Genomic DNA, 27,684 nt, shown 5'->3' with positions numbered 1-27,684 from the left:
ACCCGCATATATATAATTCTGCCTTTCCGTGCTCTCTGTCGCACTCTGTAGTATGGATTCTGATCAAACCAATGCCCCTCCCCCACTCTTTACCCCGACATTCAATAAACAATTCTATATCGATCCAAAGGAAAACTTTATTGCTACTTGCTGCTACCGCTGCTGCTGATCAAAAGGGAGAAACGACGCAATTTATCACAAGAAATTCTTTTATTTTGGGGGGGGGGGCAAGAGAATCAATGTAATTTTATGAGAGAGAAATAGAGGCAAATGATATGTTTATTTATCAAATAAAACGTAGCAAAAAAAGAAAAGAACAGTTCATGGATGTTTCATCATTACTATGCATAATATGCAAATATCCTTTTTATCCATTCTTATTACTACCCAATTAATACCGCTTTGTCCATAGGATGAATATACATGCAACTAAAAAAGCGGGTATACGTTTACAATGAAACTCTTCTCCGTTTGCGGGTAATTTTTTTTATAAAGAAGAGACGGGGAATTTTAACAACTCATGACAACACACACTCAAAAGAGCGTATATGGTAACCCTCCACCACATGCCCCCACTTCAAGGACGACGACGACGACGACACCACTACTATAATTTACCGACAACGACATCATTTGCAGTAAAGTTACCCGACAACTCCACAAAATTTGATTTCCAGCAATATTACCCGTCTGAACTGTGGTCCAAACTTGAAAAGGGAGTTTTGTAACTTAGCACCCTTACATTACGTACCATTGCACCAACATGTACATACTTGTCTTGTCCCCCCCCCCCCACCTCATCCCACCCCATAATCAATAATCATCAATCATCAGTATCATCTCCGTGAAGCAGTTGGAAGCAAGGAGAAGATTTTCCATTGAGGGTAACCGTGAAGAGTATATGAGCTAGGTAACTTACGGTCACGTAACTAGGCAACGGTTGCTATGGCACGGTTGCTGTAAAGTGCATCGCTATGGTTTCACAAGAATGGCGATGCTCGAGCTTTAAAAAGCAGCGACACTTGGAAGATCGCCGTCGTTTCGAATGACGGCTACAGAATTCAGGGCCTTTATCTCTGTTGTTGTTGTTGCTGCTGCTGATAAACCAAAACACGGAGGAAGATGGTGCCATGAGATAGAAATCTGAAGTTTCTACAAAAGAAAAAAGGGGCGCACTGTGCACATTTTCTTGTTACGTACCAGATGTTCTTCGATTCCGCAAGCCGCCTCTTTAGATTATTAGTAGCTCCTTTCATCATCGTGTAATGCTCTCACTTTAATACCAATAAATCATTCGCGTGCTTCTTCTGCTACATGCCTGCTACCAGCATGTATCATCATGTTCCTAGTTTATTTCTTGAAAGAAGAAATATGGAATTCTTGTTTCCGCTGGAACGATTGTTGTGGTGATACAAAAAAACTGTGTATCCAAGATAGAGTGTGTGAATTTGTTTTCAATTTCAAGGGTAAACAGGAATCCTTCTGTTACATCTTCTTTCTGCCCGGCTATACACAGTAATAAAGACATGCTGTTCCTGTCTATCAAGGAAGATGAAAGATGGATGCATGAACATAAAAGATACTTCTCTTCTCTTGGCAATCTCCCCAATTGACCTATCCACTCGCTAGTTGACAATTTCATAACCCTCGCTGCTACTTTTTTTTTCTTCTTGTCATTATTGTTCGTTTCCTACCCAGTGCCCCACAACATGGCGCGCGTGTGTATGTAATTACATATATCGTAGCACACAAAGGCCGGACAACGTCTGTGTCCTCCTTTAAGAAACCAGCTACTAATGTACAGAAATACAGCACCAAACAATAATCGAAATTCGGTACTTTCGGGCCTTCAAGTTTTCTTGCACATACATACCTATCGCACTTGCAAGGTTCTCGTTGCATTAAAGTTGTTACTATAAATATTCATTTATTTTGATTCAACTTGCTGGTTTTGTCCCTAATTATATCTTTTGATGTATCACGAAAGTTACTCAGTGACGACGCATCATGTTTCCTCCCCCTGCCTAATAACTAAAAATCAAATGTTCCATGCAAGCAAACAACTAGGATAAATTGTCAGGTCAATAAGCACGGGAGGAAAGGAGATCTTGATTAGTATGTCAAGGCGTTATATTGCTAGTATTATTTTCAGCTAATCATATTGCTTAGAGCTTTGGAAAGAGCAAAAAGCTTTTCATCACTCATTGCTTTGTGGGAATAGAAAGTTCTTGCCGTTCCAATGGCCTTCCCTCCCCCACCCCACCAACTCGCTTCTAGATATGATCGCCATTGCAGATAACAACAGCAACAGAGCAGGCAGGGAAACATATTTGCATTATTATAACGGTTAGTCCAGAATTGAATAACCTTTTGTACTAGAGGCATAATGTAAACTTTTTGTGGTGTGTGTAGTTTTAACCTCAAAAAAAAATTATAGAAATGATTTTCTGACTATTACATATGTACATACAGGAAAACGTGATGAAGATCATCATCACATCATGCGAGAACATTGTATTGGCTCTACCAATTTCGGATTTGTCTGCTCTTTCATTATTTAAAATCAAGAAAAAATCGGCATTACTGCAACAACAACAGTTGGTTCTATGTTTTTGCCAAGAAAGAATGTGCACCATGACTTACCTTTCTTCTCTGTCTTATTACTAATCGTGCGTTTTTGTTGCCAAGAAAACACAATGACCGTTTATGCCTAATATGACCACTACTGTATTTTGCTCTCATCGGTGAGCAGTTTGTCTTGGCAAAGAATGAAGAGGACAGCAATGATATATTTCATCATCGGATATCGTACATCTTATACGTGGCGCAGATTATCCCTCCTCTTTGGAACGATAATTATAGTGCATAACAGAATATCCAAAGAAGAAGAATAGTTTATCCAGCTCTCAAGTCAATAACAAGTCGTAATACCTGAGACACAATGACTTGATGCCATTTCCAGCTTACATAGTGTGATCGTCGATCTGATATCTACATGACATCGGAATGACAACTCTCTTGTGTGCAGATTACAAAACAAAACAACCGGATCACAAGGATGGGTAAGGCGGACTCTAAGAAACTCTTTCGGATCGCTTATGCATACTTGTTGACGAAAAAGCATGAGAGATAGGGTAGGAAGCGGTGGTCAAAGGAAAGATCTTGACATATTTCTCTCTGAGTTTTGCTTGGCATCTTAATTCATGTATGTAAATGTAATGTACTATACAATGCAAAAAACTTGTATATAGCTAGCAGTTTCTCTCCCTCGTATTCCTAAAAGATCCGCGTTTACGACGTGCATTAGATTCCTTATTTTTATCCTCCTCTTATCACAGCCCCTTTGCAGCCCTTCCTCCCCCAACAAAGAAAATTACCGGGAACCCATGCGATTCGGCTTATTCACTTAATGTACATAACCCGTCGATCAAACGTTTGAAGTGGGAAGCTGATAACTGCAAGATGCTGCAACCCCGACACCTCGCTTTCCTGAGCTGTATCTATGTTATAGAAAGGAAGCATGCATGTCACCTATGATTGTGCGTATATTAACCATATCATTTGATGAGAACAGATTAAGGATAAGTTTTTCAGCAGTTGTGTCGTTTGTTGATGTGCAGACCATCTTATTTAGGGATTCTAGTATAGAAGCATATTTCTGATGTGTTGTTAGCTAGCTCACATTCTCAAGACACATGTTCCTCTGGTTACCTGAAAAAAACTTTTATTCCCATCGAAATGCCATCCACAGCGGTTGAGCATTTTACGGAAAGAAGAAAAAGCTCAAAATTAGCAGTTGATATATGATACAGAACCCCCCCCCTCCGAAAAAATCCTTCTATATACCTATGTATCATTACGGTTTTCCCTGAAGCATCTGGAGTAGCAGACGACTCATCACCTGTGCCAAGAATTTGTGTTGCTGTTGCTGATGTTATAATAGTGTTCTATATAATACTCCCACCTACTACTACATTACTTGGCTGTTACTATATATAATGAGATCGCTACAAGAAAAACTCCACTCTCATTACACGTAAATATAGTGATACCGTTACACGATTTCACAATAAGCTTTTGTGCTCCAGATATGGATGGGTGGAGGTGTGAACCCGATCATCCTCTTTCGGGAGAGCACAAAAACTTGGCATCCGTTTTCCGCGGCTTCCTCTAACTAGCACACTCTTCTTCTTCTCTAAATGGATATAGCAGTTTTATGATAGAAACATTAGAGATGCTGTTGTAGCAATGAGCAGTAATTACTCTCTTTCTCTCTGTTCGTTTTTGACGTAACATGTGCACAATCACCTGAGCGACATTTACTTTATTCGCGTTTATTATCGGTGAGAATAGTCAGTTGCGGGCCAAGACATTTTGAGAAATCGACTTGAGCGGTAATTGATGAAACAACTCGGAGTCGTGATGTAAAATGACACGGTTAATCATGCTCTTTTCATGGAGCATAGTAAACAATCCTACGCACTATGTGTTCTTCTTAGATTCGAGCTATTTATCGATAATATGCATACTTCACAGCATCATGATTGCGCTACATAATTTTTGAACGTTGCTTCAATGGTAAAGGAATGATGAGTGAAGCATTCACCAGAAGCGCAGATACGATTACGCAGTATCTGAAGGTTTTTCGCTAATTTTGCAAGAACACCAAAGAAGAGGTCGATTTCAAAATATTTCTTTGTTGTATGCCAATAAAAGAGACGTATCAGACTCGGATGCTTTCATTGTATCCGTTCTTATCGTTTAGAATATTTGTTTGTTACTGATGATAAATTTGTAACAAGCATTAGGTATTGTTCCTCTCACACAGAATTGCAAAACACCAATACTTTTTCAATGGGCGGGGAGCAATGATGCATTTATTTCAACAACTGTGTATTCAAATATTCTTCTGCGGCACTAGCAGGGATTCGAGACATGTAAGTGGTGTGTGATATGGTGAGTAACAAAAGCTGAGATCATATCCATAGACATTTCTTGCTAATTCGAGCGCTCTTACTACTTCCCACCGAGCGTAATTTCGAGGAACGCAATATAGAGTAGCTGGATTTGCGCTTGTTGTTTTATGATTCAAACATCGTTTCCCTGCACCCTGGATTCCTTTCACGGAAGATTTCACGTAGCCTTCCCCCACCCCAATGGATGCGGCATATCTTTTTGCACTGCATGATGAGTTTTGAATGCGATCCAATGGGAACAAGACGTGAACGAATCCTCCAGCATTTTGTGATGACATGTTAATTAATTCTCTTGCTTCTGAAAACCAACCCAATTACGCTCCCACATTCTTTTGATACTCTTTTGAATGCATCATTTGCTTGATTGACTAATCGTCTATTGACTGCAGTTGTACCCCGGTTTTTTGCGACCGAGGTATTACCGATTCCTATTTGCAAAAAGTGAGGATTTGCAACTAACAGGCTTTGTTTCACATAAACATTTGAGGTCATCCTGTACATAGTACTGCTTCGTAATTTATCTGTCAGAGATGATGTACGATACATTCCCTGGAAATAATCTCTCAACATAGGTTTCGGTGTTTCCCCATTCTACTGGCCATTCAACTACCAGTTTGTAACTTTTTTTATTTCACTTCTATATATTTTCTTAAATATTCATCTTACAGTAACCACGTCATTCTATATCTCAATAAGACGCAAAGCATGCTTCTGTCAGTTGATATCACAAAAGCAAAAGCTGTTTTCACCTCGATATGATAGCGTGCAGATCGTAAAACCTATTTGCAAGTTGCACATGTGCGAATTTTGAAGTTTTCAAACAAAACTGCAGATATTTACAAGACAATAGTGTATATGAGTCAAGCTTTAGTTCTATTATTTCTTAAAGACTTACGTCTTTTTCCTGCATGTCTCCTTCAGCTGCTTCTTCATCGATTTCTCGTTCTTTGAGATGTTAAGGTACTGATCGAGCCCTTGAGCCACTGGAACGGACGACTACTTTCGTAAAATCTGCGCTTCAGTTCTTCAAGAAAAGCCCACCGTGTCTAGCTCTACTCGTGTGTCGACATGAAGGCAGCATAAAGCTCATCTGCAGGTTGAGTATACTTCTAGGCCACAATTATATCCTCCAGCCACAGATGGCTGATACCGATAATGTGTTTCATACGCCTGACAGGCAGCTAGCGCTGAACTTGTGCTGCGTTATATAGTAACATTACTGTAACAATCTACAACATCAATGAAATTGATGAAGAGCCTGAACGGAAACAATATATCAGCTCTCAAATATTAGTGGTATATGGAATATTTGCAGAGTGACTAGAAACGTATTCACATGCATTTATATCAACAACAAGAAGCCGAAAGAACTTAGCTATATTGGAAAGGAGAACCAGGATTTACTTAGATTACAGTTTACAGTATGTGTGAGTTATTGTAAAACCAAAGGTTGCAAAAAACCGGGGTTAGCTATACGGAGGCCGGTATATACGTGACAGTGTATCAAACGTCTACTGTGGCAGGACAAGAGCAAGATGCTTACATTGGCTCGCTAGTACACTCGGGTAAGAAGCAAGGTGAGTGTTCGGTTGACTGCGATACATGTCCTGTTGAATAAATTTGCTAGTTTTGGCGCCTGCCATCTATCTTGTGATTAATCATAGCGAGAATGCTAAAAATCGAACGGTCAAAAATACAAAAGTACTTTCTTTAATTTTTTGATATCAGTTTTATATGCTGCGAAAACTGATGTGCGGTCCGTTGATTGATTCTGCTGCTGGTTCCGAAAGAACCGACAGCACATCGTAGCTCGTTACTGAACTAACAAAACATCCCTGCCACGATAGATAATATCAGCTTTGTCGAGTATGCAGAGCTTTTTATGTTTTCGATAACTAAAGTTATTGTCTGCCTTCGCCAGTACCTATCTTCCGTACTGTCATTATTACCACTGCCCGCTTTACCATTTACGATTGCCAAGACGTCAACGATAATAATACCTCAGTAACCATGAAGAAGAAAATGGATACTCCTATGATTATGCCGTACTCGAGAGCTTTTGTTAGTGTCTCTCGATTAGCGAAAAAAAGGAATGACAAGTCTACTCTGTTGGTTTACATTTATAAGCTGCTAAGCAGCGGATAACTTAAACATTATCACTACCACTACTGCGGGTTGACAACAGCGGCAGACTTCCCGAATATGATTTTCCAAGCACAATTAATGAGAGAAAGGATCATCAAGCCAGCGGTTTTTGCATGTTAGGTACGCACGTTTTGTGATGTTTCTTTACTATGAACAGATCATTTTTGCATATGCTACTGCTTTGTTGAGTTTGGTTCCCGAACGAAAAACTGTCTGTCTGAGCTTCTTTGACCTCCATTTTTGAAAAATCAATGATCCGACATAAAGTCTTGCCGCAGTCACTAGAGCTAAAAGCCGTTTTCCGTTTTTTTGGTGTGTTTTTTAACAAGAGAAGAAATTGTTCTACTGAATCCATCTCTTAAAGCATTTGGGAAAATCACACACACTCATTTTTTTCCCGCCATAAAAGCCATCTCTGCTGCTACGTATATCTTTATTTTATTGCTAGCCTTTTTTTTTGTTTCCATAACTCCAACAGCAAACAAAAGAAAAACTATAACGACGCAATGCCACCAAAACAGCAAAAGACAAAGGGTGACAAAAAGAAGGCTCAAAAGGCCGCCGATGATAAAACCTTTGGCATGAAGAACAAGAACAAATCAGCAAAGGTTCAACGTTATGTTCAACAAGTAACGCACCAAGCTCAACACAATGCTTCCCAAACTGTAAATATCTCAAAGAGACGCAGCAATATTTTTTTCTTATAACCAGTGAGGGCGGGTATATGCATGTGTGGGCTGGGGAATAGTGCAAAGGAGTGTGCCTGTTGGTGAATGGATATATGCCCCGAAGATGTATATCATTACTTACTAAATCACTTAATGAATAGGACAAAGAAAAGGCCAAGGCAAAAGCCAAGGAAGAACTCGCTGCAAAGAAGGCTGCCGAAGCGAAGCGAAAATTGGAATTGGAGGAGCTGTTCAAACCAGTGCAAGTACCACAGAAGGTACCTTTTGGCACTGATCCAAAGTCTGTGATCTGTCAGTATTTCAAGGCTGGTCACTGTGAGCGAGGAGCCAAGTGTAAATTCTCTCACGATCTGAACATTGAGCGCAAGTCGCAAAAGAAGGATGTGTATACGGATGCTCGAGAGGACAAAACAAACGGTGAGTGTCTATCTCTCTTTAGTGCTCACAATAACAATGACGGGATAATGTGTTTCTTTATGTATGTGTGCATCTACCTGCTGTAATATATATTCAGGTACATACATACATAAGCACCCGTATCCAGGAAAAAAGCTATATGTGTCGCTCTATAACTAACGTAACACGACATTATAGACACAATGGAGAGTTGGGATCAAAAGAAGCTGGAAGAAGTGGTCCAGAGCAAAGCAGGCAAGCAGCCACCTACCGATATTGTGTGCAAGTACTTTTTGGAAGCGATCGAGTCCAACAAGTATGGTTGGTTCTGGGAATGTCCAAATGGCGGTGTGAACTGTAAATACCGCCATGCTCTGCCACCTGGTTTCGTATTGAAGTCGAAGAAGGCCAAGACAGACGACAAACAGGAGATTTCGCTGGAAGAATTTTTAGACACAGAGGTAAAAAGAAAAGCATTATACATTCTTGGGTCTCTTTAGCTAGCTTTTTTTTACTAATCCGATATATATTTATAGCGTCATAAACTTGGACCAAATCTGACGCCGGTTACTCTTGAGTCTTTCAACCAATGGAAGAAGAACCGTGTGGCAAAGAAGGATGCTGCAGAAGCAGCAGACCGCAAGGCAAAGGAGAACCGTGTGAAGGCTGGCCGATCTCAAGGCATGTCTGGTAGAGATCTGTTTGACTTTAACCCTGACTTGGCTCTTGATGAAGACGAGGATGATGATGCGTTGGATCTGTCCATGTACGAGCGCAAAGATTCTGATGACGAAGAAGAAAGCATTGCACCTAGCGCCTCCTCTGATATCAACAATGGTGTCGCTAACATTTCTCTAAATAACGCCGCCACCAAAGCTTAAAGATGATAACCTAATTTTAATAAAATACGTTTGCCATTTATCTTGAAACACACAAAGAAAGCTAGGAGTGGGAAACGAAACTGCGCCAAAATTTATTGTCTTTTTTAAAATCCTCTTTCTCTCTTTCCCCTCCAACTATCTATACAAGCACCTACAATGTCATCTTCCGAAGAGGAATACGAGGTGGAACGCATTGTGAAGCACCGTAATGTGACCGGGAAAGTTAGTTTCACCAACAGTGATGTTTTTATTTTATTTTCGACGATAAAGTCGCGTACAAACACGTCTCGAAATAAAAGGAGTGAATTCAAGTTGAAAACGTCTAACTCTTTTTCTTTGGAATGATTTATAGCTACAATACTTGATTAAGTGGAAAGATTACAACGATGAAGATAATACTTGGGAATCCGAAACCAACGTGTAAGGCTTATTTCACCTTGTAAAACTTATAGAGCGATCGACTGTGGAATGAATTTATGCAAGCTAAATGGTAGCACCGATTCCAATATACTCATAAATTGTATAGATTCGCGTCAAACTTGGTTGACGCATATTGGGACAACCATGGTGGAAGCGAAGCTTTGGAAGCTGCACGCAATAGCAAAAAGTTAAACAAGTTGAAACCTGCAAAGAAGGACACCAAGAAAAATAGTAACACGGCGGCCACTGGTAGCAGCAGCAGCAGCAGCAAATCGCATGTCAAAGAAATAAACAAAAAGCAGCAACCAGCATCCGTGGCGTCAAATTCATCATCACCCGCATCATCATCAAAATCATTATCTTCGGTACCAACCAAACGCGACAGAAATCTCGAGACTTATATGGAATTTAGCGATAACGACTCGTCCAAACGTGCACGCTTGCCAAGTGAAACCGACAAAGGTAAGGTCTTGACATTTAATAGTTGTACTGTGAAACTTGCAGCAATGGGAAACCCGAAATTAAAGTTGTTTTTAGCGCCTTCACTAACGTCATTGGCTACAACAACAACACCAGCAGCAAAAGATACCCAAAAGCAATCGACATCACCAGCATCTTCTCTAACTTCATCGCAATCATTGCAACCATCATCATCATCAGCTGCAACAGCAACAGCAGAAAAAGTGACCAAAGTGTTGGTGCCTATAACCGATGCAATGGAAGAGGATGAAGTGCTGAAAGAAACCGAAATTGCAACAGAAAGCACGACGATCATGGGAAAGGATACACCCGCTGCTGAGGTCGACGCAACGGCATCTTCATCAGTACTGTCTCAGCTGGATGCGACAATCAATGCCACGGATGCCATTGCAGACGAGATCAGTTCCACACAGGTTGAAGTCGACACAACAGAACAGCAACAAAATAAGGTTGTCGCTGCTGTTTCTGCCCCATCGCCATCATCATCTTCTTCGTCATTGCCGCTATCGAAGGACAACGACAAACTAGCAGTAACTGACGGAGCAAATGATGGCACTCGGACATCAACCAGCTCTCTACCTGCTCCTACTGCTATCCTTGGCGATACCATCACTGATGCCTCAACGGACATCGGGATGGGAGAAGCAGCAGCAGCAGCAGCTACTACAGAAGGACGGCTATCAGCAAGAAAAGACACACCAATCAGCGCCACAATTGTTGATTCTGATCCCACAACAAAGCGGAACTCGTCAATTAGTGACATCGCAAATGATCTCGATACTGCTGTTGCTACTACTATTACTACCGAAGCTACAAAAGGACAAAAACGAACGTCTGTCGCTGAAAAAGAAAATGCAGGCATCACTCAAGATGACGAAGATCTTTTCATGGACGATGTAATGGATAAACCTGCTGCATCACCGACGACATTGGCAGATGCGACGTTGCTATTGGATATGTTGGATGACGAAAACGAAGAGCAGTCATCTGATATAAGTCCCGCGTATGACAATGGGAACAGTAGCACAACAACTGCAGGATTGAGCACCACATCATTAGCAGCAGCAGCAGCAGCAAATAAGGAGAACAAGGGCCGTTCTATGACTGAGGATAAGATACCACCTCGTGTTTTGGAAAAGGACACAGACATGCTCAGAGGTGGTGATGATAAGCTTTTGAGCCATATCTCACCTTACGACAGCAACGTGAAAGGGCTTACTGAACTCAACACAGACGAGGTGATCTATGATGCCAATTTCCCTGCGAGCCCAGAGGATTGGGTGAATGTGAAAGAAGTGGCTACGGTTACACGAGTCCCAGATGATGATGGCTTGGATGGCGACTTATATGTTGTAGTTCGATGGTATGTTTAAATGATTCTGTGCGCTTTTCTGAACATATAAAGTGTATTGGTGTTTTTTTACTGATGATGTATGGGAATAGGGCCAATGATGTCTTGTCGTTGCATCCAAATGAAAATGCTCGGAAACATTGTCCAAGTCAGGTAAATATTATTTATGCTAACATGATCTACTGCTACAAGACAAAATGAACTTTACTCAATTCTAATATCTACATGTTGCTATATGTGTAATAGCTGATTGATTTTTACGAAAAGTCATTGAAGTTTGTGGTGTAGTAGGATAATCCACTCGAAATTGTACATGTCGAAAAAGAAAGGTGTCTTTTAAGAAGTGAATAAAACACCGAAACATTATATATACTGTATTTGTAGTAAACATGTGATCAAATCTAGGGGTGCACGTCAAAGTCGACTTTTGTGTAATCATAGAGCATGTACGCACGGAACCATAACGTGAGATTGGTCAACACATCGAAGATATCCTTCATGTACATGATAGCTAAGTTATGGCGGAAAGCTATATTGACATCTAGTGTGCTTGCAGCAGACGATAATGAACACAGCGCTTATGTATTACTGTTTTGTAGCAGGAAGAGGATATACAGTAGTTTTGAGTGTAAGTCGCTGCATACAGCGCTCGAGTCTGAAATGATGTGGATGGTATGGCAGCACGTCGCAGTACTCTGTTGGATAAATGTGTATTATATAAACCCCAATAGCCGTTACCCCGCGAACAAGCACTAAACCCCGAAAGTATTGTCACTTTGTCAGCGCATACGTGAATTTCCTTTTTAAATTGAAGGGATTACCAAATCTTCGTTTCACCCTTTTTCCTTTTATTAATATTCAGAGTTGAAATGGATTTGAAGAACCTATTCAACGTGAATGGCAAGGTAAACATACAAGGGCATTATACGCACTCATATCATTGACAAAAAAGACAAAAAGTGCCCGGTTTTAATCGTTGCTGTTGTATGGTTTGGTTACTGTATGTGACACCTAGGTCGTCCTAGTGACAGGTGGCTCTCGTGGTATTGGCGAAATGATTGCAACGGTTAGTTTTTCTTGTTGAATAAGGATGAACGGAATCTTAGGAAGGGCTATAAGCTAATGGGGGTAGGACGAATTGTATTAGGGCTTTGTCAGCGGTGGTGCCAAAGTGTACATTACCAGCCGATCGGCCGACGCTTGTGACAAGGTATATTGTTTCGCAATGCATAAAACGTACCCTCCATTTGCACGGCCCTAACTTGAATGTATAGGTCGCTAAAGAACTGAATGCACGTGGTCCCGGTCAATGTGTTCCCATTCCAGCCGACTTGCAGAGCGTTGACGAAATCAAGCGTTTGGTAGCCGAGATCAGCAAGCAGGACTCCCACTTGGATGTGCTTGTCAACAATGCCGGTGCCAACTGGAACGGCAGTTTCCATGACTACCCTGACGAAGCCTTTGACAAGGTTATCAGCTTGAACTTGAAGCGTATCTTTACCTTGTCGCAAGCGTAAGTCTACTATGGGTTTATAGATACAGAATATTACACAATGCGAATGCAAATGTTATATGCAGACGGACACAATTATAATGGGGAGCTTACATATCTCACAATACTAGCTGCTTGCCCTTGTTGTCAGCCAAGGCGTCTAACGCAAACCCCTCCTCGGTCATCAACATTGGCTCGATCGATGGTATCCGTGTTCCCCCTCAGGACACCTATGCCTACTCTGCCTCCAAGGCCGGCTTGCATCATTTAACCCGCCATATGGCCGGCAAGTTGGGTGGCGACGGTATTCTGGTTAATGCTATTGCCCCCGGTGCTTTCCAGTCCAAGATGATGAAGGCCACTTTGGATGCTTTTGGAGATATCATCAAGTCTAAGATCCCCGTCCGTCGCATTGGTTCGCCTGAGGATATTGCTGGCACATGTATCTACTTGGCTTCTCGTGCTGGTCAATATACCAATGGTGCTGTCATCACTGTTGACGGTGGTGCTGCTGTCTCCGCCAACCTTTAAATCGGCTGCAACCTTGTTTTTGTAATTGTATAATCCAACTACCGTTTTTTCTTTTGATTACCCTCATTTTGCCTCCTCCAATCATCACTGGAAGAATAAAATAAAATAAAAAAGACATATTTTATGTATCGTGAAAATATCTCTATTCATAATTATGAACCAAAAACCTATAATTTTTGCAGCTACTACAATATAAAACAGAGCAGTTGTGTGTACCCATCAGTTGCGCTGTTGGTATATGTCGTCATTCGTTATGATCCTTTAAGTTAAAGCGGAAATGCTTTGACGTTGACCCGCCTGTGCAGGTTGTGCCGACATTGTTCCTTGTTTGTTTTGCGGGACGCGAGGTACACCACTACGGCTACTGATCTGTCGACTGAGTCGACGCGTCTGTTCCTTGGACAAGCGCGGTCGTTCAAGGTTGGCCAGAGAGCGCAAGCGGCCAGCATAGTAGCGGGAAGAGGTCGTTGTCGATACCATTGAAGAACGACGCGAGGGTGGACGACCTGGTTCTGCAGGACCGGCTTTTCTTCGGTCAAAGACACGCTGCATACCAAACTTGATCAGATCCAAAGGAGCGAACCAGATAAAGTTCCATACCCAAGCAGCACCGGCCCACTGCCATCCGCAGCCTTGAATGTTAGTGAATCCCCAGTTGGCATACACGGCAATGAACGTCGCCACCAATTGAGCTACGATAAACGCACACATCAAAATTACGGACGGCCGTTCCATAAAGAACCAGCTGTGAGATCGTGTAATAAAAATCAATGCTTGCGATATTGTTGAGACTTGGAGATAAATAACCGAGTGAAGGATTGGATGATTCGGATCGGTGAATGTCTGCAGGCCAAACTTGCGGTTAAAGAAGGTAGTCTTGTAGATGACAGCGAAAAAGGAAATCGTAGATGCAGCGAGATACAGGCCATAAACGATGGCATACGAAAAAATTTCAAAGAGGTTCCACTGGTCTGGATGTGGTGATGGTCTGACCCGGTCCTTGGAGATCGTCATGATCGTGCCGTCGTTCAAAATAGCCAATATCAGAACCATGAATGGCGGAAAGTCGAATTGGAAGGCAAACACCATGATGGCAAAGCCTACAACGATACGAATAGTTACCGAACAGGTGTACATGGAGTAATTTCGTGCACGCTGGAAAATCTGACGCGAGTTGATCAAGGCTTCAATGATGACGGATAGACCCGGCTCAGTCAAGACGATATCAGCAGCCGAACGAGCAGCATCAGAGGCATCGGCGACGGCAACACCCACGTTGGCTTTGGAAAGAGCAGGAGCATCGTTGACACCATCACCCGTCATGGCCACCATGTGGCCCATGCCTTGCAATCGCTCGACAATCTCGTACTTGTGTTCTGGATACACGCCTGCGAAGCCATCAGCACCCATTACCAGCTCATCGACACCGGAATAACCGCTGCCAGGTGGCGGACCATCCTTGAGCGTAGTTGAGAGAAACATGTTGTCACCCATACCAAGTCGACGACCGGTTTCTTTGGCAATAGCAAGCTGATCACCCGTAATCATTTTAACTTGAACACCCAATTCAATAGCGCGGTCAATGGTTTCCTTAGTGTCGGATCGGGGCGGGTCATAAATAGGAAGTAAACCAATAAGCTGGAAGCCAAGGCCTTCGTCTTCAACTCGACCGGATGGCACTTCGTCTATAGCGACAGCAAGGGCTCGAAGACCACGTCTGGCGAACTCGTCTACGTCGTCGTTTAATGCCTTGATTTGCTCCTCTGTTTTGCCGCGCGTGCACAAGTCCAGAATAAAATGTGACATGCCCTTGGTGGCGCGATATACTTTGCCATCATCTTCGCGTTTATATGTGATCTCTGTGCGCTTGATGACTGGATTGAACGGCTTGAATTCGAGTTCATCGATGCCCTGGCGCGCGGCTTTGGGATCCTTGAGAGCATTGACGATACACAGGTCAATGGCGTCTTGATTTTCCATGCGCGAGGCATAGGCGGCAATACGCATCACGTCATCGATACTGTACTCATCTGAATAGGTTCGCAGGGTCGGCTGGTCGACAATCAGTTTGTTGAGCGTCAATGTGCCAGTCTTGTCGGAACAGAGGATAGTGACAGCTGCCATTTCTTCAATAGCAGTGATACGCGTGACGATAGCCTTGTGTTCAGCCAATTGCTTGGCACCAATGGCGAGGGTGACAGATAAGACAGTGGGCATGGCAATAGGGATACCGCCAATGAGCAACACCAAAAGATTGTCGATGCCTCGTCTGTATCTGTATCTAAACGCGGCGTACATGACCAAAATTTCGACTACCAAGAAAATACCAATGCTGCACAAACAGAAATTACCAATCTTGGCAAGGATCTGCTGCAAATGGCCCATGCCTTCGCCAGCTTCGCCTACAAGTCGTGCAGCGCGACCGAAAAATGTGTTTGAGCCGGTGCCAATGACAACCGCCTCTGCTTCACCTTGTTTCATGGTAGACCCGGAGAAGACTTCGTCGCCGGCGTCTTTTGTAACAGGCAATGATTCACCCGTCAATGCAGCTTGGTCAATCGATACTTCACCATGTGCACGGACCAGTCGACCGTCGGCAGGAATGACATCACCCAGTTTGATTGAGATGATGTCGCCAGGGACTAGTTCTGATGCCTCGATCGTTTTCCATTCACCATCGCGTTTCACTTTGGATTCTGGAGCCAAGGAATCCATCAAGGCCTTTACAGCATTGCCGGCTTGTCGTTCTTCCAGAAATCCAATGATTGAGTTGGCGAGCAGTAGCACAATGATACCGACGAAATCGGGCCAGTCCGGAGGCCGGCCTTCACCGTTGGACAAAGCAATGGCAACGATAGCGGCAGCTTCCATGACCCATGAAAGCGGATTCCACATGAATCCCAAGAATTGAAGGATGGGGTTCTGCTCCTTGTGTTGGATACTATTAGGACCGAAATGCTGTATGCGTGCTTCAGCTTCTGTCGTAGTCAATCCATCTGTGTTTGTCCTAAATGGCAGATACCCGTAGGTTAGGACATATCTCACTGTGCTTTGTTGATTGCAAACATTAATGCAAAGAGCGAGCTGTAACTTACTCTAAAAGACGAAAGATCTGCGTTGCTTCCATTGTGGATAAGTCATAGTGCTCGTGATTGTAAAGCTCATCGATAGGGATATCCTTCAGCGGTGCAAAGTTGCCGTTAGCACCGTTTACTGCACCTCCACCGCCTGCCAACTTCTCATTGAGCGACTGCTTCGCATTGTTATCTGAACCACCATTGGGCTGATTGTTGGCGGATCCTAACGTAGGCGTGTTCGTTTCAGTCGATTCGCGCGGATGTTGGTCGCTACTATCGTATACTGGTCGTGTGTTTTCTTTCTCGGGATCGCCCGACATGTGGACTTTCTATTGTTCTTTAGGATCGAGCGAAAAACTATTGAAGAAAAGAGATTAAAGGAAAATTAAAAAACAAACATGGGACATGGGGCGCCTATTGTAGCAGCAACAAGAATATTCACCGAGCAGTGTATGCTATTCGCTTTTTTGTTTCAGTGTTGATCCAGATCACCGGAACAATTCGCACCAGGCTGATATTGGCAGAGCCGGAGCCTGCATCAAGCATGACATAATTCGGATCCAAAAGCAGGCAGAAATCAAGTCTTTTGAAGTGCTGGTACAATGATCTAATACTGCGGTAACTATTTTTTTTTGTATAGACGCACCTTTTTTTTTTGATAAAATGGTGGGTTATTCGACAGGTCTAGTCTTGCACAAAGCTGGATAGTTGTATTTGGCCAACAGCAGAAGGAGACGACGGTGGTTGCAAAAGAAATTGGGTAAACAAACGCTGCTGCTGGGCGCAACAGTTGTTGTTGTTGTTGTACACACATTGCTTCAGAGTGTGAGCCCTGTTTGTTTGTTTCAATGCTCATTGGCGGAAACAGGTTTTTTTTGTAAATGGTGTTGTGCCTATGATTGGTATATGCGCCAGATGATTTGCCTAGACCCCATTGTTGTATGCATTGTACTACCCTGTCCACAGTAAAAAAAAAGACCTTTTGCCCTCTGTTACTGTCAAACACCCTTTCCCTCTTCTCTTTTCTCTCTGCAACAAAACTTTTTTTTACTCGCTGTAAAACACTATGGAGAACACCGACCCTTTTACCCACATAATGGAAGACCACAGTTACTGCTGTTCTAGTGTGCAGGACCTTCTATCACACCCACACCCTCCCACAGCAGCTATGATGCCCGGCCCTACGAAGCTATCGTCTCCACAAATAGCTAATATAGAGATGCCACCACCACCGCCGTCATCTACTATGGCTCCTCCCATGGTTGACGACGTGCCAGTTGCTACTGTCCCCTCTATGAACCATATATTTTATCCTCCACCCCCGCCTCCTCCTGAACCACCAATGCCGCTAGTACCACAGCACCCACAGCATCTGCACCAGCGTCCCGAGCATGTTGTTCACCCGACACCTACCGGCAGCACAATAGCGACAGTAACAACAGAGTCGCCGACGTCATCGTCAAGTCAGCAGCAGGAACCATTTGAAGAGAGGCTTCCAGGGGGTAGGAAACAGCAAGGTAGCCTTACAACATATACCACGCATCATACACACTTCTTTTAACGCCAGTTGACCTCATATGATAACATACTAGAAACATCGTCAGTGTCACTTCCTTCTCACAACATGCGCTGGACGGATGAAGAAGACGAACTTTTGCGCATAGGACTTGTAAGCAGGGTGCTGTTGTTGCGATAAACCTCTCGCTTGACTTTTAAAAACACGTTTAATTTATAGTTAAAGTTCGGGTATGGGAAATGGAAAGCTATTTCTGAGCTTGTCAAAACGCGAAACTCGCTCCAATGTAAAAACCATGCGCGTCACTGGCTTTTGACCGACAAGGTAAAGAGTTGCACCTGACTACTTTACGATGGATGCTGGCTAACAACCTTTTTTTCCTCCTTTCCTTTCTTTTCCCTTTACTGAAAGATGGATGAAAATGTACAAAATCAACCAACAATAACAAAACCCGGCACTGTTGAAGACGAGACTCCCGCGAAAGATGAACAGCAAGGAGAGCAAAAACAAGCAGTAGCAAGAAGCGTCAAATCTCCCTCAGACACAGCAATGATGATGACGGAATCCAGTCAACCACCTTCCCCTCAGCCTGCGTCTTTCTTCAATCCTCATCCAACACCAGCCGATCAACAGCACTTTGCTACAGTCACTGACAACGATGTTGCCTCTGTTGTGCCGGCAGACACTGCTACTACTGCCCCAACAGCTACAACCGAAGATGATGTACGTTGAGGTTCTCTTTTCATTTATAGCACGTACTTCCGCTTCCTTCACCCTAGTTGCACTTAAAGCGTATAATGCTAATATGATACGTATATAGTGCAAACACTTTGACAGAGACGTTATCACAGACGATGAAAAAAAACACAACCCTGAATGGTTTTGTGACTCGAAATCGATCGCCAAATCGCCTGAACGTTACATGAAAATCCGCAATCATATTCTGGACACTTGGCACAATGTCTACAAGCCAGAATATATGACGAAAACCGCTGCACGCCGAGGATTGAAAGACTGTGGTGATGTCAACGCTGTTGGGCGCGTACACGCATATTTGGAACAAGCCAAAGCAATCAATGTTGGCTGTCCACCTGCTAAACCACGAGCACCTGCAACGAGACGCGCACCATCAACATCATCATCGCGGCGCAGCTACTTTTACTACCAAGAAAGCGACGACGATGAAAATGTTGAAACGTAAGAGAATTTTGTATTGTTTGTTTATTTTGCGTGCGTGCGTTTCTGTGTGTGTCTATGTGCCGTGCTATGTGTTGTCATGAATATACTTCTTTTTTTTTCCGCTGCAAGATAATGACATATCTCTTAATATACTTCGTTTGTTATGTGCATAGTACCCAGAAGCGTAAATCAAGGTTAGTAGGTTCGGTCCCTTTCCTTTGCAAAAGAAGAAATTGCTTAGATATGTTGCCAAACACTTTCTTCCACTGCATACTTTTCTAGACCCGACGATGACTATGATGGACATAGTAGTAAAGGTGGCAACCGCAAAAACAGACCGCGTCCGAAACGAGTTACCAAGAAACCACAGCATTACTATGACGAAGACACGCGCGATCCTGATGACCCATTCTGCCTAGTGCCTGTGGAGGATTATGTTGACGTGGAGCCACCGTTCCATGTTGATATTGCTAGCAATGCATTGGTATTAGCTGCTCTTGTGTAGTAAATCCATTTTCATTATGACTAGTACTCATCTTCTTTCTTCTTTCTCCCATCCCCTCTCTGATAACCACGCAGTTTGTGATGGACTTCCATTCACACTTGTCCTATACTGAAATTATTGGCTTGCTCGGAGGTCGCTATGTGCATGACGAACGGAAACTTTACGTGGATTGCGTCTTTCCTTGTCGAGGAACCAGTAGCACGGATATTGAGGTAATGTCTATTTTCTAGAGAGAAGTTTTCCAGATTTATCTCATTATACGATGTACTCATATCTTTTACTGCTATATCTTCGATCATGCTATGATTTAGTGCGAAATGGATCCAGAATCAGAAATGAAAGCACGAGAAATGTTTGCACAAAAAGGTCTCTCTGTCGTCGGGTGGTACCATTCCCATCCAACCTTTGAACCCAATCCAAGCGTCCGCGATATCGAATACCAACGACTCTATCAAGTAATACATGAACGATGGCATATTTTTTGAAGGATAAGAAGTGAGAGAGAGAGAAACATGACATGACTTGTTTGTTAACATTGTTTTTAGACACTTTTCCGAGATGAAACAACAGGCATTGAGCCATTCATTGGTATCATTGTAAACCCTTCATTTACTTTTGACGGTGGTGACATTTCGCGAATACAATATGTTCATATTGATCAAAACCAAAAGAACCAACGTAAGTATTCCCTTTTTTATTGTCGACCCATAAATCGAGCTTTACTTACTATACTCTGATTTTTCTCAAATGATACTAATGACACATGGTCCAATAACAACAAGCAGCTATTCCATTCGCTTGTTCATATACCATTCTTTCAAGTGACATCTTGCCTGGAGAAATCGTTGAGCAAATGACCAATCTGGTACTCCAATTCAAAACTGGCTCCAAAACGTAGGTCTATCATAATAGTAATATCCATTCTTCTAACTTGGCATTTTTATATATATTTATCATACTGATTCACCGATGTTTATATTTTTGTTATATCGTTTTTTAAAAGTGATTCAGATTTCGATGCGCGGATGGATAAGGTTATTGCCTCATCACGAGCGAACCTTCCACTTGTCACTGAACATATGCTGAACTTGATCCACAACTTGCGTGCTTTGATGCACGAAAACAATACAGCAGCCGCTGATGGCCCTTCTTCGTCTGGTACAGTTAGCGTGATGTAGCCGAAAAAGAAAATAACAACAACACGTACATGGATCCTGTAAAAAAGTTAATGATAGCGGTACATATTGAATATATGAGGAAAAAAGATTTCTTTGTTGGTTATTTTTTGCTGCCCATATGCTGTGGTGCTTGATGTCCTCTATATATATATATATGTGGAGGTGAGACTATGTATCAATACCGAATCGAGGGTTTAAGACTTCGTTATTGAATGGACGACAGGATATTGTTGCTGTTGTATTTTACGGGATTACTCGATATATTTCCTTTTTCCATGCTCCCCTTGAGATATGTACATTTGCCAGTAATGGATGCTTGAGACGATCGTAAATTATCTAGAACATCCAAAAAAGAAAGTAGCTCGCTGATCATATGATATTCTCTCATTGGTACTACTGCTGCAGAGCATGCAGTCATCATCTACTTCTTTTTAAGGTTTTTGCCACCTCCTTTTTAGGCGTGATTTACTGGACTTTAAGAAATGCCTTCAGGGTTTGGTCTGTCTGTCTGTCCTTAGCGCCACGTCCTGTGTATGTTCGTTCATTATTATCTTTTTACTGGCTTTCAGAGATCATTGTACATACATTGTTTCAACTTTTATGCTGTATGCGACGAGAGCAACATGACAGTATGATATGATGTGTGCTCTGACAGATTGTCGTAGGTAATCAGGGATATGCTTACCAAGAGAATTTCTGGTTGGCGCATCAGACATTCAGAGTATAAGACGCCTTCCGAGCACATACGGTTGTGATTTCTTCAGAGTACTTGAATATTTGCGAGTTAAGAATCGGTTGCTTTATATGTTTCTTTAACCACCTTTATATTAAATGTCTGGTGATTAGCCAACATCGTACAATCGTTTTAATATACCTGCCTGGATGGCCAGGTGTAACATACCTTTACTATTCGTGCGTGTCTACATCAACGCCATTTATCATTGCCGAACAATGCTTCAGCTATTTTTTGTGATGCTCTTATATTACATTGGTACAGATATTCCCAAGGTAGCGAATGACCAAATACTTTTTTTACTTACATGTTTAAACTTGGGTATATTCCTGTTGCCCACAAAGAGCCTTCTATACGAGCTCGGATATGAAAACTATTCGAAATCATTACTGATTGCGCAATCGCCCGAGGAATCAATCAATATGTCGCAATTACGACGCGTAACGATGATTTTCTTTGACCTTTTCGCGTTAGTAAAACTCGTATACGTGTCAGTAAGATATATCAGAAGTATAAACATTAGCACATTGATTGGTAACCATGACTCTAAAAAGTGGACTAACATAGCACTATAATGCTTATACCTTGCTCGTTTGGATCAATGTTAATAAGTATGATACTAATCCCATGATGGGTGCTCAAAGAGACAAGCTAAATGAAAACGATCAATTGACTCCCAAAATAAACTGGACCTGTTAGACGGGTAACTAAGGAGGACACTTTGTACGTATATCAGTACCTTGGGCAGGTTGGGGGACGCTATAATTGATGCAATATTGATGGTTATAGTAGTATTTATAATGCATGCGTATTATATACCAATTTTACTTGCCCGCCACTCTAAATAGTAAATGAACTAGCCAAGTTTCGCTCTTCTTTTTTCTTCTTTTTCCGACTAGAAGCCCGAGTAATTAGCAGCAGTAGCTTTCTTTTCTCGGTGGAACCGATATAGACGGATGATAAAATGTTAATTATAAAGTAGCATAGAGTATATATATAAAGTAAGTCGTAATGACAAGTAATCAACGGAGCGCGAAATAGAATTGTAAGCTTATAGAGGAGAGGATGTTGATTGTCAAACAGCTTCTACTACTTTCTAGGTGTCACCAGCAATAGTCAATTAGCAAACCTGACCAACCAGTCAATCCACATATTTCCCATACGATATATGTAATACCAACTACCACGCGACGCACACACACACACAAAGAACTGAGTAAGAATTTCTCTTTCTGCGAGAAAAAAAGTTCCATTTTATTCTGTAATCAAAAAAGAAAATGCGTAAGAAAATGGTACTATGTCCAACTTAAATTAGGGGCGAGGGGAGGGAAGAGGGGATAGTGTGGAAAAGGGAGTCAGAGAAAAAACAATAGCAAAATGCTTCAATCTTACTTTTCCTTTCTCTCAGATTTTAGAGAGAAAGAAGAATATCTTGGGAGAAGAAAAAGAAAAGGGGGATCTATAAAAACAAGAAAAGAAAATAAAATAAAAGTACTTGTTGGGGTGGAGGGCGTTGAATGTTTGAGCTTGCTTAGATGATAGTAAAATAGTGGTTATCATCGGCGGGAAAAAAACTGTGACAAGGTGCTTGAGTGTGTGTGATATGGGTTGTTTTTGCTATATAAAAAAGTTGAGAGAGGGGGGCATGAGAGATGGATATAGAGTAAAAATAGAAAAGTGCTTGTGGAATTGTGTGGGTGTGTTATGGTGTGATAGGTTTCTTCCAATATTTGAAAAGAAGATAGCGGAAAAAATGCAAGGTTATGGTGGGGAAAAGGGTTTACAATGTGAGGGTGGAAATAACAAAAAAGTGTTTTTGTGCATGATATATAATTTACATATTGCCCATGGAGGAGTACATGTTCATGTTCTCCAAGGCCTGCTTTTGCAACACGCTTTCTTGAAACTTGCGCAGTTGCTCATTCTCGTGCACTAATCGCTCAAGCTCGGCCAAGATGGTCATCTGCGTGCTCTTGAGATGCTGGATGTGTTGGACAGCTAGCAAAAAAAAAAGAGAGCCGGTCATGATTGTGTATGGTAAGCATGATGAAAAGTGGTAACAAATAGATCGATTATGCCCTTCTTTAAGAGAGAAATCCCCTTGTTTAAAAATGGAAAATGACTTACTGCGATGCAATAACGCTACTTTGCTCATCTTCTTGTTGAGACAAGCAGGAAGTTCGTTTCGCAAATCCTCAAAGCCGTCTTTGATTTGGGCACGGCGTTTCTGTTCAGATTGGATGTGAATCTGTCGTCGCATCTCGGCAGTTGACATGTTGCCCTGACTATACATTATGTTTCTAATTTGTTAGCATGGGAAAAAAATCCCCTCCTCAAGTAAGTTGAGAAACGTGGAAAATAAAGTACATACGCAGCTGCCTCGTCATCAATAACAGCTTGTTGATGCTGTTCATGTTGATCTACTGCGTGCTCAAGCTGCTGCTGTGAGTCTTCATCGGACCGAGGCGACTCGGAACCATCTCCTTCTTCCATACAGCGTCGCTTTTTACGATTCTGCACGGAACATTGGGGCTGCTCGAACGACTCTTTTGAGTACTGCAAGAACTCGGGATAAAATGATTCCGGAAGCGATGCCGCTTTGGCAATGGTCTGATTCAAGTACGCCGAGGACGATGATGAAGAGGCAGTCGTCGACGACGAAGACGAAGCCACCAGCATGGGGGGTTCGGCAGGCTTGTGCGATAAGGCGGATGACGACGGTTGCATCGATGACGGCGGGGTCGATGGTGACATGCCGGACATGAACGAGTCTGGACTTCCCATCACCGCTTGATCGTAGTACATTGGTCCCGCTGCACCAGTATGGGCAGTGGCAATAGACTGGGGCGACGAAGTAGCGGTTGTCGTCGTCATTGGATGCATGTAAAACGAAGGAGAGCCTTTACATACAGAAATAGATATATAATAGGTTGCCATGGTTACTACATCGATCTGGGGTATCATCATAGCAACGCTCCTCCCGGTTCAACATAGTAACCTATATTTCTTTCTTTTTCTTTACCTGGATGATACATGATGGGCTGATCCGTCGTCATTTTATGATAGTGTTGATGGTAGTCGCTCATATACTCGGAATTCAAGACAAGGTTGTTCATCTTTATACGATCAAAAGGGGGAAAGATGTTCTAAAGGAGGTGGAGACGAAACGATGAAGATGTGTTTGTGTATAAAGATGTTTTGCGAAAAGGTTTCAATGTATTCGAAAGTGAAGGGAAAAGAGTGGGTTTGCTGCTGCTCTGTTGTTTGTTGGAGGAGAGAGGAAGAGAAGGAAGACAGAGGCGGGAAGGTAAGAGAAGAAGGGTTCGCCGATGCGGTTTTCGGTTTGGGGAGAGTGTGAGTGTGTAAAAAGGTAAGGATAAAGGAAAGAGAATGAAGTGAAAAGGATTTCCTGATGATGCTTACTGTTATGTGTGCTGTGGGTGTGATGTGAAGTGATGTGATGTGTGTGTGAGTGGGTGTTGGACGGGCAAAAAAAAAATGTGCTACGGCGAGTGCTACGCTCTCTGTAGTGCAGTGCAGCTATTTATTTTAACTAACGCAGATGTGTACGTTACTAGCAAGCAAGGAAAGGGAAAAAAGTGCTTCACTTTTAAAGGGACGGTCTGTATTTTCTCATGCACCGACATTCGTCAGTGAGGTTCTACAAGTGCAACGGTTGGGTTCCGACCCTTCAAGTCCGCCCCGGAACCTGGTTCCATGACATTTCATAGACTATGGATAGTAGGTCTCTCTGCGAGATAGTGTCCTCTTTTGACCTCCCAAAAGAGAGTATGTGTTGTGTGCGTGTGTGCGCTACTTATGCCACCGAAACCGACATGGCTAATTATTTTACTATCCAATACGTTATGTGAGACTCTTATGAATAATGTTACAGTAAAGAGAAACTTGTTCCCCTCCGCCTATCTCGATATATACACTGTATCCCCCTTTTTACTCTCTTCGCTCGCCCTCTGCCGTTCTCTTTTTTGTAATCGGTCCGAGCCCCCAAAGTGTAACCATAACCAATTCTTCCGCGCCTGTACATAGCCAGAGAACTTTAAATTTTTTGTCTCGCTCTCTCTCTCTATTCCTTGGCCTTTTGGTAAGTTGTGTATGTGTAAGCAAGAGAGATTATTACTTAAATCATATCCACCCCCTTTTCCAGAAAAAGTTTTCCCCAGAAATAATTGTGAATTAAGGAGGGTTACTATGCCTGTGATGTGTAAGTTCCTTTTTGTTAAAGGTTCACAACTATCATCCCGCCCGCGCGCGTCGTCACTATATGATATGTAAAAGCATGAAAGAAGCAATCATCGAAAAAAAAGTCAGCAATGGGATCGTCAATTTGTTTACCCTTTGCTAATATCCAATATCAATGCTTATTTCTCTTCTCTTATTGTTTTTCCTCATGTTATGTCCGTTTTGTGCCTGTCGTCTTTCGCTCTTCTTAAATCGTCGCTTATCAGCGGAGCTTCTTCTGCTAAAGTTCCCTTTCTTCGGGTAGAGAAATGATAAGGAGAAGAGTTAGCCTAGGAGAAGCAGGGTAATAGCGGTAAGTACATGGATAGTAGCAGTGTATGATGGACAACTCTCCGTTTCCTGCGCTGGTGCCTTTTCTAGTATTCCATGAGAACATTTTGATGATGTGATAGTACATGAATGTCTGGCTCTTTCTTCCAGCTATTATGCAAAAAACTTCACACATCATACCTTGCTACTACACAAAAAAAGACAACAGATTTAAAAGTTGTCACGGAGCCCCGATCTAGCAAAGAGACAAAACAAGAGCTACTGTTATGCTGTAGTTGAACATCGACGTACCGGCTCCACAATTTCGGACGACGCAAGACGCTGAGATTACACTGTTGCTGTGTACCGTCTTTAATCCTTTTATGACACTTCTGGTAATTACGAGTAGACGGATAATAAGTTGCCACTAAAATAAACTACCGGCTCCTATGCCTATCGTCAGGGAATGGCACGTGTATTAGTCAGATACATATAATATAGGTGCGTAATATCGATCGTGAACACATGCGAGAACGAAGTGTATAATATCCATTGTTGCACCTTATATGTATGCTATATATGTACACGATATCAGTAAAAGTATATTTCTATCAAATTAGGTCGAGAAGACCTGCGTTCCCATGAAACAGCGTAGAATAGAAGACTACTAACAACGTCATCAGTTAGTAGGTAGTTTAATAAGTAAGGTTTTTCAAGTAAGGGGACGTGATCGCTTTCTCTATCATCAATCACCCACCTATCAAATCTTCTTTGGGGGTGACGAGTGCAACATCTTCTTACAACAAGCGCGTTTATAACACTGCGGATTCACACACCGTGGAATTCTTTGCACGATGATACGGTGGAAGGTGTTGTTAAAAAGCGGAGATGGTATCCTTTTACACTGCCAACCTTTTTTTTTCTTGCACGACACTGTGCTATGCTCCGATCTTTTTGCTTTTCTTTTTCGGAACAGTATCCGAGTCATTGAGTTTTTTTTGAGAGGCGCCTGCGCGATGAAAAAGTAATGCTCGAGCCCCCATCTCTCTCTGCAGTGGGTGTGACACCGTAAATCCCACCAACCTATCACTCTTTCGCTCTTTCTCCCCACATGCAGAGTTGTAACAGTGCATACTGCGCTCTCTCAATGTGGCATTCCTATCATTATTCTCTCTCCTGCCAACTGTTTTTCTTTTATGCAAACACTTTACACTATCTGTTTAGGAACAGTTGCTGATCACGCCGGGTACATTATTGAATGAAGTGACAGTCCACTCGATCCGTTTGTACTGGACATAGTTCGTGCGATCGGTGAAAAAGAATCGCGCAACAAGTCATTCATGAAAGGATTGGTGCTGCTCATGGCGCTGTCACCTTAGTCGGACGCGACACGCTTTCGCTGCGAACAGCCACGCACTTAATACCTCGATTCATCACTCATCACCTTGTCTAACGTTAGCGGTATCAAAGGTATTGCTATCACCTTGCTCAACCATGTGTCAACTTGCGAGTGCTCGAGTTGACGCTACCGAAATCACAGACGTGGGTGTATCACATATGGCGCGCATGACAGACTTGGCGTTGTAGTCATCATCAACAGACAGCAACAACATTAAACTCTGCGGA

The 27,684-nt window shown here is 42.4% G+C and overlaps 6 protein-coding genes across 6 annotated transcripts; 5 read left to right on the top strand and 1 right to left on the bottom strand.

The window, feature by feature from the left end:
- Nucleotides 1-7,353: 7,353 nt before the first annotated feature.
- Nucleotides 7,354-9,146, top strand: BDB00DRAFT_797374 (uncharacterized protein). Its single transcript, XM_053121542.1, has 4 exons — nt 7,354-7,786; nt 7,951-8,227; nt 8,405-8,667; nt 8,743-9,146. The coding sequence occupies exons 1-4, from the start codon at nt 7,628-7,630 to the stop codon at nt 9,085-9,087; spliced, it is 1,044 nt and encodes a 347-aa protein (XP_052985198.1). The 5' UTR covers nt 7,354-7,627; the 3' UTR covers nt 9,088-9,146.
- Nucleotides 9,147-9,243: 97 nt separating this feature from the next.
- BDB00DRAFT_783545 (uncharacterized protein) lies at nt 9,244-11,626 on the top strand (the record flags this gene model as incomplete). Its single annotated transcript, XM_053120389.1, has 5 exons — nt 9,244-9,309; nt 9,582-9,969; nt 10,231-11,350; nt 11,431-11,491; nt 11,585-11,626. The coding sequence occupies 5 exons, from the start codon at nt 9,244-9,246 to the stop codon at nt 11,624-11,626; spliced, it is 1,677 nt and encodes a 558-aa protein (XP_052985197.1).
- Nucleotides 11,627-12,164: 538 nt separating this feature from the next.
- On the top strand, nt 12,165-13,521 carry BDB00DRAFT_797369 (uncharacterized protein). The gene is made up of 5 exons (XM_053121541.1): nt 12,165-12,243; nt 12,354-12,404; nt 12,486-12,548; nt 12,613-12,851; nt 12,962-13,521. Exons 1-5 carry the CDS (start codon nt 12,208-12,210, stop codon nt 13,359-13,361), a joined length of 789 nt encoding a protein of 262 aa, XP_052985196.1. The 5' UTR covers nt 12,165-12,207; the 3' UTR covers nt 13,362-13,521.
- Nucleotides 13,522-17,451: 3,930 nt separating this feature from the next.
- Nucleotides 17,452-21,003, top strand: BDB00DRAFT_326343 (uncharacterized protein). The gene is made up of 12 exons (XM_053116955.1): nt 17,452-17,955; nt 18,031-18,107; nt 18,174-18,278; nt 18,366-18,677; nt 18,775-19,151; nt 19,307-19,327; nt 19,416-19,575; nt 19,713-19,850; nt 19,950-20,093; nt 20,184-20,316; nt 20,424-20,532; nt 20,642-21,003. Exons 1-12 carry the CDS (start codon nt 17,505-17,507, stop codon nt 20,814-20,816), a joined length of 2,202 nt encoding a protein of 733 aa, XP_052985195.1. The 5' UTR covers nt 17,452-17,504; the 3' UTR covers nt 20,817-21,003.
- A 574-nt stretch (nt 21,004-21,577) lies between these two features.
- BDB00DRAFT_326325 (uncharacterized protein) lies at nt 21,578-22,257 on the top strand. Its single transcript, XM_053116954.1, has one exon. It carries the CDS (start codon nt 21,699-21,701, stop codon nt 22,122-22,124), a length of 426 nt encoding a protein of 141 aa, XP_052985194.1. The 5' UTR covers nt 21,578-21,698; the 3' UTR covers nt 22,125-22,257.
- A 1,126-nt stretch (nt 22,258-23,383) lies between these two features.
- On the bottom strand, nt 23,384-24,665 carry BDB00DRAFT_783541 (uncharacterized protein; the record flags this gene model as incomplete). The annotated part of the gene is made up of 4 exons (XM_053120388.1): nt 23,384-23,547; nt 23,677-23,834; nt 23,921-24,449; nt 24,572-24,665. 4 exons carry the CDS (start codon nt 24,663-24,665, stop codon nt 23,384-23,386), a joined length of 945 nt encoding a protein of 314 aa, XP_052985193.1.
- Nucleotides 24,666-27,684: the final 3,019 nt, after the last annotated feature.

This window comes from Zychaea mexicana (assembly GCF_025766255.1).
Source record: "Zychaea mexicana strain RSA 1403 chromosome Unknown BDB00scaffold_3, whole genome shotgun sequence".
Classification (NCBI taxonomy): Eukaryota; Fungi; Mucoromycota; class Mucoromycetes; order Mucorales; family Lichtheimiaceae; genus Zychaea; species Zychaea mexicana.
Note: the sequence above shows the minus strand (reverse complement) of the source record. Positions and strands in the feature narration are given on the sequence as shown.

Coding starts and splice junctions, on each gene's coding strand:
- BDB00DRAFT_797374 (XM_053121542.1), top strand. CDS start 7,628: ATGCCACCAAAACAGCAAAAGACAAAGGGTGACAAAAAGAAGGCTCAA. Junction 7,787..7,950: donor AACACAATGCTTCCCAAACT/GTAAATATCTCA, acceptor CTTAATGAATAG/GACAAAGAAAAGGCCAAGGC. Junction 8,668..8,742: donor AAGAATTTTTAGACACAGAG/GTAAAAAGAAAA, acceptor ATATATTTATAG/CGTCATAAACTTGGACCAAA.
- BDB00DRAFT_797369 (XM_053121541.1), top strand. CDS start 12,208: ATGGATTTGAAGAACCTATTCAACGTGAATGGCAAG. Junction 12,244..12,353: donor TATTCAACGTGAATGGCAAG/GTAAACATACAA, acceptor TGTGACACCTAG/GTCGTCCTAGTGACAGGTGG. Junction 12,852..12,961: donor ATCTTTACCTTGTCGCAAGC/GTAAGTCTACTA, acceptor TCACAATACTAG/CTGCTTGCCCTTGTTGTCAG.
- BDB00DRAFT_326343 (XM_053116955.1), top strand. CDS start 17,505: ATGGAGAACACCGACCCTTTTACCCACATAATGGAAGACCACAGTTAC. Junction 19,152..19,306: donor GACGATGAAAATGTTGAAAC/GTAAGAGAATTT, acceptor TTATGTGCATAG/TACCCAGAAGCGTAAATCAA. Junction 19,328..19,415: donor ACCCAGAAGCGTAAATCAAG/GTTAGTAGGTTC, acceptor ATACTTTTCTAG/ACCCGACGATGACTATGATG.
- BDB00DRAFT_326325 (XM_053116954.1), top strand. CDS start 21,699: ATGGCCAGGTGTAACATACCTTTACTATTCGTGCGTGTCTACATCAAC.